Source organism: Phalangium opilio, unplaced genomic scaffold (genome assembly GCF_054372755.1).
Source record: "Phalangium opilio isolate 3A_F unplaced genomic scaffold, DU_Popi_V2 ptg000113l_1, whole genome shotgun sequence".
In the NCBI taxonomy this organism is placed as follows: Eukaryota; Metazoa; Arthropoda; class Arachnida; order Opiliones; family Phalangiidae; genus Phalangium; species Phalangium opilio.
In genome coordinates, this window is record NW_028324209.1 from 5,877,568 (window position 1) to 5,893,926 (window position 16,359).

Sequence of the window (16,359 nt, forward strand, 5' to 3'; positions counted from 1 at the left end):
ATAAACTCCTTGAAAAAAGGTTGAAATTTTGAGTCAAACTAAAAATTACAATGGATTGCGCAACTTCCAACAGACATTAACCTTGGCAATGTATTAAAGCTATCCATTCTCGTCTCTTATCAATGACGTCACAAATACAATTCTTCAAATGACGTCACAGATACAGTTGTAGAAGGGAGGAGTTTCCCAATAGGCGGCGCACGGTGTTTTCCCGCCAATGACGTCATAGATACAGTTGTAGATTTTCCCGCCAATGACGTCACAGAGACAGTTGTAGACAGGACTGCCAGATTCCCGCGCAATGTTTTCCCGCGAGGGGGCGCGCGAGTTTTCCCGCGAGGGGGCGCAGCCGCCAGGGGGCGCGCGCGAGTTTTCCCGCGAGGGGGCGCAGCCGCCAGGGGGCGCGCGGGGGCCCGCGAGTTTTCCCGCGAGGGGGCGCGCGCGAGTTTTCCAGGGGGCGCGCGCGAGTTTCCCAAGGGGGCGTGGCGAGAGGGTGACCTTGAAATTCTACACCTACACTCTACACCTACATTCTACACCTACATTCTACACCTACGGAGGTACGAAGTGCGGCTTTACACTACTCACCCCGTGGCAAACTCCAGCCACATTAACCCCTCAACACCCACCCCGTCGCAAACTCCAGCCACATTAACCCCTCAACACCCACCCCGTGGCAAACTCCAGCCACATTAACCCCTCAACACCCAACACAAGGCAAATTCCAGCCACATTAACCCCTCAACACCCAACCCAAGGCAAATTCCAGCCACATTAAGAACTAAAAATTAAACCTATCACAAATTACAACCAAATTTACACTCCAACACAAACTGATTTGAACCGGCATCCATAATAAGTGCTTTCAATCTTACAATACATTAAGAAACCCAGCTCTCAGCCTCTCTCTCCACTCCAAAAAAATATAGAGAAATTAAATATCCTTCCTTCGATAGATTTTCCCACAGATAATAAAGGAATAAAGATTAACAAGAAAGGGGCGTGGTATTTAGGCACATCTAAAATACCATTCTTCGAACACTGTCAGGTCCATAAAGCCCTCTAAAAACCATTTTTTTACCTCTCCGAGTGACGTATGTCACGGAGAGGTTCTGTAACGATCGTGTGTGTCTGTGTGTCTGTCTGTCTGTCTGTGTGTCTGTTGTTACACCCACGTGACCGCGTTCGCAGTTTCCAAATCGGAGCAAATGTGTTCGCCATTTCCGAACTGCATTCACAGTCACGGAAATGGCTCCTCTACTTGAGTTCTCACACCACCATCTTCTGGTCTTCGTCCATCCCACACGGACACCAGTCTTTACTTACTGGCTTCTAATCACTACCATCTTTTGATCTTCGTCCATCCCACATGGACACCAGTCTGTACATACTGGCTTCTAATCACCACCATCTTTTGATCTTCGTCCATCCCACATGGACACCAGTCTGTACATACTGGCTTCTAATCACCACCATCTTTTGATCTTCGTCCATCCCACATGGACACCAGTCTGTAAATACTGGCTTCTAATCACCACCATCTTCTGGTCTTTGTCTATTCCACATAGACACCAATCTGTCTCATTGGCTTCTACTCCATTATCATCGTTTGGTTTTAGGATATACGCGGCGATCAGCTAGGGTTACGAGAAACGTCTAGCCTCCCTAAGGTGGGATCGCCACCAAAGGTTTTCGCAATTGCGCTTTTTCCTTACTATTATAATGGAAACGAATCGTATATATACCCCAAAATTTGAAGAAAGCGGGCAAGAGGGGTACCCTTCACTTTAAACGTCAATATTAGCAAAGTTTGAGATGATAATAGGTATAACTTTATTTTAAACGATTTAACTATTATTAATGTTAATTATTGAAGATTAAAATAATTAAAAATAATTATATTTATTTAAATATTAAAGATAATCTTGTTTCTCAACTCAAAATTAATACGGAAAGAGTTAAAAAGCAGTCTATGTTTTTGTCTGTGTGTGTCCGTCCATTGTTACACTAGTGCGTCGCGTTAGCAGTTAGCCTTGTGTTGATGTGTTAAGAAATCATACAGAACCTTAATATTCCCTTTTTCCATAATATAAAGTGAATATGTGGAAGTATTTTTCGTAATTATGATGCATTTAGTACTTTTGTAGCTTTAAAGCTCTGTTTCATTTTGATATTCCAAATATTTTTTTTAATATTGTTATTTGAAATGGCTGTTTATATATTACTTAAGCTATACTACATCTGTATATAGAATAATCCTTGGTTGAGTGATTTCATGAAGGAAACTAAGTCCTAGAATCCGGCGGGTATATTAAGTATCATCCGCAATAGGCTTAGTGAAAGAAAGAGTAAATAATTGAGGCCTGAGGTGAAGTAAACTTTGGGCTTTGATTTTCGTGTCTGAAGTGAAGAGACATCAACGGTTCAGAGTGAGCCGAAAGTTAAATACACTATTAAATAATCAGGTTAAGATTTTATAATAGAAGAAAATATCATGGTGGCAACATAGATAATTAACACCAGGATCAGAAGGTCGGGGCAGAGCTTGCCGCGCTTTGTACAAACTGGGTAGGTTCTACTTCCGGAAACCAGCGCATGCGTACAGCGTAGAATCATGGTTAAATAATGCACGTGTGGAAAAACAAATTTCCCCACGTGCATTCTTTAAAGTTTTTATATAAACATTAGGCCTATCGGTTATCATCTTATAGTATCATAGGAGCATATCTTGGCACTATGGCTTTAACTGACTATAAACTACTTACTAGAAACAAAAGAAGGATAACCCTTAAAGGTCAGGTTAATTGATACTTTAGTATTTTCAATAATTATTGAAAAACATCCTAAGCCTCGGTTTAGATTAAGGGGTCACACGGGTGCCACGGGGCGGCGCGAACAACGAGCAGGCAGACCTCGTCTGCGCATAAGCGGAAGTCAACTGCAGAAGTTTGGCGTGCGCCCCCCCCCCGCACAAGCGCGGAAAAGAGAGATACACTAAGGAAGGCATACCTTCCGATCCCTGTGTATATTATCTATGGTGGCAATTAGAACAGTGAAAGGGCTAATGGAAAACGGGTAGTAGCTACAGACTTTTTATTCTCTTTATGGTGCGCATTGACTATTAGTGCGTCTAGCTACAATTTAGCTTTGGTGTTATTTAACGTTAACATTCATGTTGGCAAACTAAGAATATTGTTGAGGTGAGACGAGACGATAGTGTTTACACTGCAAACCAGTTGTGAATGTAGCTATCAGAATATACGGTAAACAGCTGAAGCGTGGACTTCATTTCCTGATCTTTTCCCTATTGACTGATTTCCATGTGTCCAAGATTTATCCTTATTGGATGTAAAATGTCGTCTGCTTTACTGTATTATTCGCTATGCTTGGAATACTGCTTCAGTATTTCGTAAATTTTTACTTCAAAAAAGAGAAATAATTCCATATCTAGGTAAATAAGTTTGTAGTAGTAGACCTCTTGACTCGGAGAGGTAATATTTTGGTTTTCCCAACTTGTTTTTTTAACATATCGTTGCTTAATATCTCCCTGTAAGCTTTATCGAAGACTAGGATAAGTTATTTGTGTGACCATCCAAAACAAGAGGAAGCATTGTAACTTAAAGTCAGCGCTGAAAAATAATAAAAAAAGAGCAAGAAAAATAATGGTCGACGGGGTAGAGGGTGAAGGGGAAAATGTTTGTTCGTGAGAATCGCCCTGGGGTCCTTTTCTTCAAATAATTGCGCTAAAAAGTTTTCCATTAATCCTGTTTCGCTAGCACACACGTATATAGAAAAGCTATATAGTGTATCTTGCATGGGAAGACGACGCGGCCTCAAAAATATCTACCTCTCTCTCTAATCAGAGACGTTCAAACCTTATTGGGACTAGAAGAGGGTGTTTAAGTATTTATTATCGCTCATTGGCTATTTTAGGATCTATTTTCGCAGTCCGGTAGAAGTTTATAAGTAGATGAAATTGTCCAATGCGACTATAAAAAATTAAGGGACATACTTTATAGAGTCTCTGCACTGCTCGATTCGGTTTAAGTTTTTGCAAGGCGTACCCTGAATTTTTCCAGATAATTAAAACATTTTGTCACACGATAATTTGTGAGTAGAGCCAACCACGAGAATACGAACTAAATAATTACAATTATAATCTTACTCTAAAGATTAATAACTAATTTATAACTGGAGTTTCAAGTCCCTTCAATATTAATTGAAGATCTATGATCTACTCTTCAGTAAGAAGAAGAAAAAAAAGCGAAATGATAAAAAATTACCAAAAAATTAAAGAAAGCTCTAGACTGTCTCGCGCTTTCTCAACGATATAACCTAAAGCCATGTTCACACATAAGTGGGAAACTAATTAATTACTTCTAGAACCAACTTGGTTTGTAGGTTAGTTTCTAGTTTTCAGGGATATTTCACCTGGGATGACACTAGACTTAGGAATATTTTCGCTTGCCTTAGCGGAACAACACTAAAGGGAGTCCTAACCAGCGTGGGAAACAAGGTGGTGGGTGGCACAGGGCAAATGACCAGTTTAAAAATTGCCTGGACCCGTTTAAAAATTAAATAGGAGGGGGGTCAGTGGTCCACGGAACCACTAAGAAAATTCAAGGGTAACCAGAGTTCAGACATTAACTCAACTATTTTATTTATCCACTTCTTGAGTTTAGCAGACGACGTGCCCTGGTCAATGGTCATGGACCAGTTTATTTATTACAGGACAGGGGGCTAATAGAAGCTTCGTAAAGAGTAAACCGAGGCTGTTGATTGGTAATGAAGAGGGTTTCAAAACTAATTGGGCAGACCAGTGTACGTGTGAACATAGCTTAAGTAAAAAAAAGGAGAAACCAGTTTTGGATAAGTCGAGGAGGACGGGTATATGGGGAAGCGCCATGCACTTTTATATAAGATATAAGGGGGTTAAGGAAGGCGGTTCCACCACCACGCGCTCGAAACAAAATTAGGATGTAATCTTCACTTTTATACCACTTGTCTATTCTTATATAGCCACGTAATACAAAATGATATTTCTTTCGTTCATACTATATCGTACAACATCGAGGGCCCCGCTTTTATTTTTCAATCGACAAGAGAGAGAGAGAAAAGAGAAAGTTTTTTAACATAAAAGAGCTACAGATTCAAATGCTAAGAGGGCACAGCGTTTTATCCTCATACTACCTACATTCACGATACTTGAAAGAAGAATTTTGAAATAAAAATCTAGAACGAAATTAATCTACGCATTATTATAGCACTGTAAGGTGTATTAAACGTATTTAAAGTTTTGAAAGTAAATTCTGTTTAAGAGTGATTTACGATTTGCAAGTAAAATTTGTTTGCTTAGAGTGATTTTTTACCCAGTGGATTCCACTTGACGAAACTATATTTCATTGAAGGGGAATTAGCAAAACACATGGTCGATTGGTCGTGTTAAATTTAAATCATTATACATTTAAAGTTAATTAAGCTATAAATTTAATCACGGGTTACGTTTCAATGCAAGATAGTAGTAAAAAAGCGAGGATCAGAATATTGTCCTAGTTAATTTGCGTAAACAAGGTAATTAGTCAGGGTTCATACATCTTTTTAAAATTCGATTTCCTTGACATTTCCATGTGCAAGGTCACCTAATAAATGCGAGAGTTATTTTTTCGACTAATAGCTTCAGGAGTGGAGCAAAATTATTCTAGTCTCACTAATTTCCCTGAATTTATAACCCTGTTAATATAGTCACAAATATTTATGGCGGTATCAACTTTTAGTACCTAATCTGGACGCCATTTTCCAATATGGAGGTAGATTAAAAATATCTGCGCGAGCATCTAGTAGTTACAATCAATATTAATACAAAACTAATTTCAGCAAGGCCAAGATGGGGAAAAGGTCCTTGAGATACAGTGATTAATCAATGAATGTCTGAATTTCGCAAAACACGCAATTAGAGAAGAGAAATGTCAATTATATCATTAACGCCATGGACCCCGGTTATTTCAACAGATTACGCGCCCCATCTTCTTGTCCTTCGCACCAATCAAAACTGTCCAACCAACCACCTATAATCTTCCCATTTCCGGAAACCAAAATTAAACAAACCATTAAGAAGATCACTTTAAACGATTGCAATTACGTAAAAACGTCTCTATGGCAAATAACAAGGCAGTTAAGATCAAGCTCTTACTGCGTAATTAAACCTATCCCACTTTGCCAGCCCCCCCCCCCCGTCTTCGAAAAGCGGAAAACAATAAAAACACGCAAATATTTTCATTAGTTTGTCGATCTAGATTCTACATTTTGACGAAAAAGACAATGGAAAGAAAGAAACTAAAGGCAAGCACCCTGGATTAGTTTTAGGGGTTTTTTTTTATTCCATTTTCCTTCATTCTACTTAAGCATCTGATGGGATGTCCTGAGAATTTCGTGGGTGACGTAGCAATGCGTTATTTATTGAAGAATGCCAATAAGCTGTACCAGGTAAACAATAGAGAAGGGACACGTACGCGAAAAGACCACTCATTATATACATGCAGAGAAACTAACCAACACACAAGCGGAAGGCTGACCTCTTAGGTTCTTTCCCTCGTGCCAACCAAGAGGCTAAGTCAGAGGCAACCCGAGTTCACTACTGGCACTGTCCTGCCTCTAGCGGCACTTCTTGACGCGAGGGATGCTGAATAACGCAAGGAGGCATCCCCGTACCTGTGATGTTTTTCTTCTCTATTGTAATTAATTACATAATCTATTGCGGGCGCGTACTAGTATCAACGCTTCACTACAACAATTTTCCGTGTCGCCCATGGAATTCTCCGGACCTTTACAAAAATAGAGCCAGGGCTAAAAGAGGGCAGTGTTTCCTTTGAAAAATGGTTTGAGAAAGCAGGGTGGCTAGGGTCACGTGATGGGGGCAAAACTGGGGGGTGGGTGGGTGGGAAGTCTTAATATATTGCCGGGAAGAAACCAACTCCTAGGGAAAAAAGTCTTTTAATTAAGCTAGGGCTGCTATGGAAGAGGGGGAGATGGAAAAGAACAAGGGGTTCAGCAGCGCCTGAGAGTAGAAACTCCAAATGATCGTCTCAAATTAATCACCCTTTCTTTACGGAATTTTCTCTCTCTTCTTCTCTTAGTAACCATTCGTTACAGAAAGAGTGCATTCAAACCTGGCAGGAATTCTAAACATTTAACAGTAACCAATAATTTAACGGTATACTTCTCAAAGACGAAACTTTTAATTAAATATTCACGGCTTAATTAAATAAACGCATGGGTTGCCGAGACCCACGTTAGTTTCCCAGAGAAGGTTTTTTTCTCGCTGTAAATTTATTCTGCCTCTGTATTAGTCTACACAGGACCCTACGCCAGTTGGGCCATTTAAAAATGAACCCATTTAAAGAAGAAAGTCTCGAGTGAGATAATATTAGGCAATTTTCCTACGTTTTAAATGAATAACCATCAATAATTTCAACCTTTTTTGCATTTTTATTGGAGACCCGGGAAGGGGGATGAGACACTGGTGTGTTTTTTATCAGAAGTAAATCAACTGAAGTAAAATTAAAGTTGTCATATGGGTCGAGTTAATGTGCTTAGTTCATTCTTTTCTGATTAGAAAACGTTTCTATTCCTAATACTTCTAGTTTATGTACTTCTGGAAGAAATGCCTTATAAAGAATACCGTGAAATTTATCCATATTGGATATCATGAAGTAATGGCGGACTCATGGAAAATATCATGGAATAATGGCGGAATCATGGAAAATATCGTGGAATAATGGCGGAATCATGGAAAATATCGTGAAATAATGGCGGAATCATGGAAACTATCGTGAAATAATGGCGGAATCATGGAAACTATCGTGAAATAATGGCGGAATCATGGAAACTATCGTGAAATAATGGCGGAATCATGGAAACTATCGTGAAATAATGGCGGAATCATGGAAACTATCGTGAAATAATGGCGGAATCATGGAAACTATCATGAAATAATGGCGGAATCATGGAAACTATCATGAAATAATGGCGGAATCATGGAAAATATAAAAATAATGTCGGAATCGTGGGAAAAATCATAAAATAATGGCGGAATCGTCGGAAATATAATGAAATAATGGCGGAATCGTCGGAAATATCATGAAATAATGGCGGAATCGTCGGAAATATCATGAAATAATGGCGGAATCATGGAAAATATCATAAAAATAAGAAATTAACAATAACATCAAAAGAAAACGAAAAAAATAATTATAATACGGTGTGAATAATTTTTCCGAGTGATACGCCCCTCGTAAATACCTTAAAAATTATTTAAAACCTCGAGTAACTGGCTTAAATCGACTTTTCTTTAGTAAAACCAACTTATAAAAAACACGTACCAACACAGTTTAAAATTAAAACTAAACCCCGAACGCGGAATTATTCTTAGAAACTGGAGAGCAAACGTTTACTTTGAAAATAGAGAGACAGAGAAAAAAAATGGCGTCGGAATTATAGGAAAGATTAATCTGACTAATGAAAAATCTTCAACGCTGGAGGATCGAGAATTGAGGGTGCAAACGTTTTTGGCGCCAATAAGACCCGACAAGTGAGGGGTCCACGAGACCAAGGGCTTTTTAATATAGAAATATTTGCCAGCTTGATGTAATATTACACTAGCAGGGGCCAAGATACAGCCAGGCGGACGACTGACTAGTATAAGCCCTAGCTAAATACGCGGGTTTCCTTCCGAGTTGGCGATTATGTCGAACAAGCTTTCTAGGAATCCTGATATTGACGCCTCACCAGTTAATTAAACCTAAATGATCGTTAGCTATTGGATATTTTAATTACTTTACGCTTAGACACATAGCGCCGGGTTTATATTATTCCCAAAAAGAAAAATTATTAGAAATTGATTAAGATAAATTTCCTAGAATATGTTAATTATTTAACACTGATAATTAAGTATGGCTCAATTTAGCAACCCGTTTATCTTGTATCGTAATTTCTTCATAATAAGACCTTTCGATAAATTTCAATTTTCATAATAAAATAGAAATTAAAACAAGTTGGGAAAACCAAAATATTACCTCTCCGAGTCAAGAGGTCTACTACTACAAAGTTATTTACCTAGATATGGAATTATTTCTCTTTTTTGAAGTAAAAATTTTCGAAATATTGAAGCAGTATTCCAAGCATAAAGAATATACAGTAAAGCAGACGACATTTTACATCCAATAAGGATAAATCTTGGACCCATGGAAATCAGTTAATGGCAAAAAGAACAGGAAATGAAGTCTACGCTTCAGCTGTTTACCCTATATTCTGATAGCTACATTCACAACTGGTTAGCAGTGTAAACACTATCGTCTCGTCTCACCTAAACAATATTCTTAGTTTGCCAACATGAGTGTTAACGTTAAATAATTAACTTATGATAATACCAAAGCTAAATTGTAGCTAGACGCACTGATAGTCAATGCGCACCATAAAGAGAATAAAAACTCTGTAGCTTAGCCCTACTAATCTAATTGCCAACATGATCTTTTCTTCTATTATAAAATCTTAACCTGATTATTTAAGAGTGTATTTAACTTTCGGCTCACTCTGAACCGTTCATGTCTCTTCATTTCAGACACGAAAATCAAAACCCAAAGTTTACATCACCTCAGGCCTCAATTATTTACTCTATATTTCACTAAGCTTATTGCAAATAGTACTAGATATACCCGCCGGAGTCTAGTTCTTAGCTTTCTTCATAAAATTACTAAACCAAGGATTATTCTATATACAGATGTAGTATAGCTTTAGTAATTTATAAACAGCCATTTCAAATAATAATATTAGTAAAACTCTTTGGAATATTAAAATGAAACAGAGCTTTAAAGCTACAAAAGCACTAAATGCATCATAATTACGAAAAATATTTCATCATATTCACTTTATATTAAGGATAAAGGGAATATTATGGTTCTGTAGGATTTCTTTACACATCAAAACAAAACGAACTTCTAACGCAGCGCACTGCGGCACTAGTGTAATAACGGACGGACACACACAGACAATAACATAGACTGCTTTTTAACTCTTTCCGTATTAATTTTGAATTGAGAAACAAGATTATCTTAAATATTAAAATAAATATAATTAATATTTAATATTTTCTTCGTTAGTTATTCGCCTTATTGAACGTTACATCGTTTTAAAAAAGAACAATTAAACATTCTTGAGAGACCTGACTAATATTGGCGTTTGAAATGAAGCATACGCCCGTTGCGTCGCCTTACTCAAATAGGTAGTATATAAGGGTTTCGAATCGCAGCTATGGATAAGAACATCGCAATTGCGTGAACCTTGGCGGAAGACCCCGTCAATGGAAGGCTAGACGTTTCTCGTAACCCTAGCCGATCGCCGCGTATGTCTTAACCTTAAGGATGATGGTGGTGTTAGAAGCCAGGTGTGCAGACTGGTGTCCATGTGGGATGGACAAAGAATTGAAGATGGTGGTGTTTAGAAGCCAGTAAGTACAGACTGGTGTCCATGTGGGATGGACAAAGAATAGAAGATGGTGGTGTTTAGAAGCCAGTAAGTACAGACTGGTGTCCATGTGGAATGGACAAAGACGAGAAGGTGGTGGTGTTTAGAAGCCAGTAAGTACAGACTGGTGTCCGTCCATGTGGAATGGGCGAAAAACTAGAAGATGGTGGTGTTTAGAAGCCAATAAGTTCAGACTAGTGTCCATGTGGGGTGGACAAATGAACAGAGTTGTTAAACAGGCAATGGAGTAATAGCCTGTAAGTCGAATACAATTTCCGGGACTGTAAATGCGGTCTGGAAATTGAATATACGTTTGCTCCGATTTGCAAACTGCGAACGCGGTCACGTGGGTGTAACAACGGACAGACAGACACACAGACACACAGACAGACACACAGACACACAGACAGACACACAGACACACAGACAGACACACAGACACACAGACACGTCGAAATTAGAACCTCTCCGTGACATACGTCACTCGGAGAGGTAATAAACACTTTTACGCTTTAAATAAGTTGAAATTCAATTCAAATAGTTTGAAACAAGAGTCTTAAGATAGTGTATTTCTTGTCGGGGTTGTCGTCCCGGTTTCGCTAACCCACATTTCTCTATACCTGCATGAAGAGAGACGCGTTTTTTTTTTTCTTTTTCTTTCAGCATCTCAATACCACGTCCCGGCAGCGCGTAAAAGAGCCGAAGACGTTTTTTTCTTACCTTCTTGGACATAGAAATGGGAAGGAAATACCGTTTCAAGATAGCTATACCCGATTAGAAAGTTTCGATACAGGGAAAGCCCTACATCCCAAAGAATGGTTAAAATTCTAACACTCTTTGCATGGCTTAGAGTCTAAGGTGGGTACGTTCCTAAAACATTTAAGAGTAGAAAACTACAGGGACTTTACTGTCAGACAACAAAAAAAGGGGGGGGGGGAATATAGACTATCTTGATGTTAAAAAATGTCTGGAATTTTCGATTCTATCAGGAAATGTGCATGAAAAGAATTTTAAAATCCCATAAAACTATATAAGTTTGATAATCCTGAAAGGTATGATGATGTAGGTGGGATTACCACCGCCCGCGTCTTCCGGTATTGTGGCATGTACAGATAAACATCATGAATTTAATGAATTCATACAAGAATTTCATACATTTAATATTGGTCTTAATTCCAACGCTAACAAAAATACGCCTAACACCCACCCCTTCGATGCACTACTTGTTACCGCCATGACCGGAACCGACCAAAAGAGCATTAATAAAATTACTTTTTAGGCTTAGCTCATCTTCGAAGACGACCCCGTTCCGTTCTTGCCTTCGTGCGAACAAATACAGACTGACTTATAAAGGGGGGAGAGGGGGGGGTAGTGAATCAGCTTGTGTCAAGATCCAAGAAAAGAAGAAGAAACCAACGTCGAAAGAGGAAGGAAGACCCAAATAAGAGAATCCAAACAAATTTTTCCTGGTTGAGCTTTCAGCAAATCAAAGGCGCCGATGGAAAGAAAAGAGAGAGAGAGTCCAATCACGTGACCTCCCTCCCCCTTCCAGTGCTAATGATTAATGAAGCCAGTAATGCCAACCTACCTACCTTCCCCCTCTTGAATTCGGTTCCCCTTTCGACTCCCCCGCATTTTATTCCGATTCTACCTGGCAAATCCCATCATTAAAAGCCCTTTCTGAAACTCGAGTCAATCTCGTCACGGTGGCACAAATAATTTTACTTGGGGAATTGAGCGATTTAAATCTAAAAAGGAAGTTACTTCCGGTCGAGATTTCATCATTATAGCAAGGGCAATGGTAAGTGTATAATACTTAAAGGATCAATACGATATACGACTGCGATTAAATGATATTCAAAACCCTTATAAACATTATCCCACGTAAATTCATTCATCAAAGCGAAGCGCGTTTATCGTAATTTTGGGATAACGATACCAAGTAATCAATGGATTAAGTGTATGTAAGTATTAACACATTAAAACCAATCACCACTGTTCAACAAAATAAAATTAAAAAAAAAATCATGCAAAACTTCTTTTTTACCTGCATTTGTTGACTTCCTTGGTTAATTTGCAACTGTTGCGTTTGCGTCATATGGATTGTGGGTCCGGACGAGGGACGATTTTGACCCGGTGAGGCGGCGAAGTGACCTTGCTGACCTCCTTGAGAAATGGGCGGTGAAGGAGTCATGCCCGCAGTGGCCCCGCCTCTCATGAACTGTCCACCACCCATGTTGCCCACAGAAACGGGGCTTTGGCGATTTGGCATGGACTGGACAGAAGGGCCACCTTGGTTTTGGCTGGAAACTGGATCGGTAAAATGGCTCAGTGGTCGCGTGGCAGCGTACGGCGACTGTTGTTGCTGCTGACCGCTAGGTGGACCCGGTCCGGGAGTGTTGCCAGTTGCGGCTGACCCCGGATGACCAGATTGATTCGGGATTTGTTTTCCCTTAAGATTAGGTTTCTGGTCGATGGGACTGCCTATTGGGCCTGATGTATTGCTGAGAAGTAGAATTAAACATAAAAAATACAGTCACAGTTACAGACAGCGTAAAATTAACATTACTAAAGTAAAGGGCATAAAACCCAAGGTTTACCTTTGCCCCGTATATTGTGTATCCAAATGAGGAGGTTTCTGATCAGGCGTTATCCTTTGCATCTGTTGCGCCTGTCTATTGCGCATTTCCTGAATTTCGGCCGGTGTTGGCCCACTAACCATCGGGTTCTTACAGGACCCTGGTCCTCCGCCCGCGCCCCCATTATTCAAGCCAGGGTACATTCCCGTATTGGCTTCTTGCTTAAAAACAACTCCCCCTGGCCTCAAACCGGCTGAAAAGGCTCCCGTCGGTTGAGGAGGTTGACTTTGCGTCGTTTGTTGCGAACCGGGACTCTGATGTCCAGCGCCCGTAGGTTGTTGACCGAACGGAGCCCCGCCAAATTGTAACCCGGAAGGCGGTCCTTTGGATAAGGGGCTCAACCCGGACGACACTGGGCTCCCGTTTAAGTAATTAGTCCTTAGAGAGGATAAGTGGTCGAAAGGTTCGTTACTAAATGGTGATTGTGGATGATGATGGTGCGGCGAACCTAAACCTAATCCCATTTGTTTTTGTTGCATACTTTGGTGTTGTTCCGCCATTTGTTTTAAAGTTTGCGCGGCGGGACTCGGTTCTAACTTAAAATCCATGACGTTAGGACTAACGGGGTTAAAGTTCATACGAGGACCCGACGGACCACCACCGCCCCCAAACCCGGGCCGGCCCTGATTCTGGTCAAACATTTGTTGCTGCGATTGGCTAAACTGGAAGTTATGCATCTGCTGCTGTTGTTGTTGGTTCATCGAGCTGCTCCCGATTGGTCTCTCCATATCAATCATAACGGAGCCCAAATCACGACCATCATCTCCGTCTTTAATCGTACAAACAGCGTCATCAAAATTAAAGTCTTTCATCAAATCGGCGGAGTTTGTAAAGATGTCGTCGTTGAATAAGTCGTTTAAGATTTCCGTTTGTAGCTCGTCGTTGGAATCATCCGGGAAACCCAGATTGGCTAAAGTTTCGGCGAAACGATCACTATCGGCGGCCGACAAGGTTTCGGGTCCGGAATTCGAGGTAGTTTGATTGGCCGATGGATTATTCCCATTATTACCACCAGGGTTATTGGGACCACCGGTTCCCGCTCCACCACACGTCCCTAAATCCGTTTCGCGTTCGCGTTTGCACTCGAAGTTTGTCCCAACCGATATTGATGTCCCGATATCGTCCTTCCCGCCTAAGTTATTCAAGGGACTATTGGAAGTTTTGACGCTATTAGGCAAGGCTTGAACGGTCACGTTAGTCTGTATCGTTTGCGAGTGTTGCGATTTAGGAGAAGCCGAACTGGTGAACTGTTGCACGATTTGAACGGAGAAACCCGAGATCTGTTGTTGTTGTTGCTGCTGCTGCTGGCTCTGATTGCTGTTCGATTGTTGCTGCTGAAATTTTTGGTCACGCGAACCCGTATTTCCGGCGGCGTTACCACCACCGGGAGCTCCGCTATCGGGTGTATTGCCACTCGTACGAGGTATCTTATTGGCTCTTTCGTTTTCGTCCGGCAAATTATCGGAGTTCAAATTGAGTGGCGAGCCACCGGGTGCCGAACGTTTGTTAAGTTTTTGCTGTAACGAGAAATAACGACTCATTAGAAAAAAAGGTCCAACCGAACACGAGGGAACAAAAAAATATTATGGTTTTGCAACTGCATGAATGAAGAACAAGTTTGATAAAAACAAATTTTACGCTAATCTAAATTTTACTTATTACTAGGGAAGAGGGGGGATATGAAAAATACATTTAAAGGAATACCTAAAGATCAAAAATAAATATAATAAGCCATATATCACGAATAACACCCTTAAATCCGATTGAGTCATTAAAGTACACCTTCATCTCTAACTATATTAACGGTGTCGATCGACTCACGACACTTTCATTAAATTTCAATTAAAAATCACGTCTTATCTTGACATTTAGGGATGGCGATGACGCGTGCCTTCTAATTTGGTTTGAACTAAAACTGATACGAAATGAAGAAATAAAAAAAATTGACAATTTACTACAACTACACTGTTGTACGCGGATTTTGAACGTAATACTTCTCTCGTTATCAGTAAGAGAGATGGAGTAGGAAAAAAAAATATCATTTCGTAATAGATGTTCCGCGATATATAATAGTTCTCCGATTTCATTATAGAGTCTATAACATTTTAAATAACACACTGAAATCAATGTGTAAGAGACATTTTGTCCGACAGGTTTCAAATAAGAGAATACTTTAAAGATGGTTTAAACCATAGCTATAGCGTGAGACTACAAGATTTTAGCAAAAGATATATTTGGGATCCCATACGAAAAAGGAAATAAATATAAATTGAATATTATTTGATTATATTACATTACACGCATAGCAGACAGGGTGATGATGTATTTTTGCAATATCGGGGATAGATATTGAAAATTAATACGAAGATGCTGCCATTTTATGACGTAATTGCAAAGATGATAAAAACGGTCGAGTAAAATAATATCGGTGTCGATGTTCTAATGTATTCATTCCTCAGATAGGTTAGTTAGTTCACTTCAAATTTATCTCGAATTTAAATTCAATTTATTTATGATGAAATAGAGTTGAATATGATTTTGTACCGCCCATGATCTCGTATTTAATGTCCAAAAACCGGTTGGTATACCGCGATCGAGGGGCCAGTCACACGTTGTTCGAAAGATATTAGACGTAAATTACTCTTAAATGCCCTACCATTGATAACGCTAAGATGATAAGTCGAAATCAGTGTACGGAAAACCCGAGAGTGATTAGCTCCTCGGTGGAAATAGACCCCTTGAATAAGTAAAGAAGGGGAGGGGTGTGTAAAATCGAGTCCGGTATTTGACCATTGTGTTGTTATAAAACGGAATAACCGGTATGTGGATCCCAGGACGTTAATTAGATTTCCCTTCTAACAAAAGGACTGGTTACTTTGAAGCAGAAGCCCTATCTAACGTCTTTGGGTGATCCACATACCAATCAATGTTCCGTCTTAACCCTAAGGATATGAAGCAGACCATACTGCGCCCCCCTCTCTCTCTGAAATGGTGTCTATTACAGGGGCGTGGTTAAAAATGAGGAAATACTGAGTTGATTGCAACGTGAGTGTACAATTAAACGCGATACATTACAGCACACACCTACACACACACACAGTTTGCAAAAAAAATTACGTTATCAATACCTCGAAATTAATAGTCTAAAAAGAGGGGCCAGTCACTCGTTGTCGGTTTACACGGCTGTACCTTTGACTGAACT

The 16,359-nt window shown here is 39.8% G+C and overlaps 1 protein-coding gene and 1 long non-coding RNA gene across 4 annotated transcripts in view; one reads left to right on the forward strand and one right to left on the reverse strand.

Moving 5' to 3' along the window:
- Positions 1 to 16,359, reverse strand: part of LOC149623553 (uncharacterized) — a 74,385-nt gene that overhangs the window by 37,185 nt on the left and 20,841 nt on the right. For all 3 annotated transcript variants that reach the window (XM_089852559.1, XM_089852561.1, XM_089852560.1), the window contains exons 2-3: positions 13,119 to 14,674; positions 12,566 to 13,022 (exon numbers count right to left, since the gene is read on the reverse strand). In XM_089852559.1, the coding sequence (XP_089708685.1) occupies positions 12,566 to 13,022; positions 13,119 to 14,674 (2,013 nt within the window). The remainder of the gene's footprint in view (positions 1 to 12,565; positions 13,023 to 13,118; positions 14,675 to 16,359) is intronic.
- LOC149623554 (uncharacterized) lies at positions 9,037 to 9,507 on the forward strand. The gene is made up of 2 exons (XR_016374755.1): positions 9,037 to 9,141; positions 9,224 to 9,507. It is a non-coding gene; the product is annotated as an uncharacterized LOC149623554 (long non-coding RNA).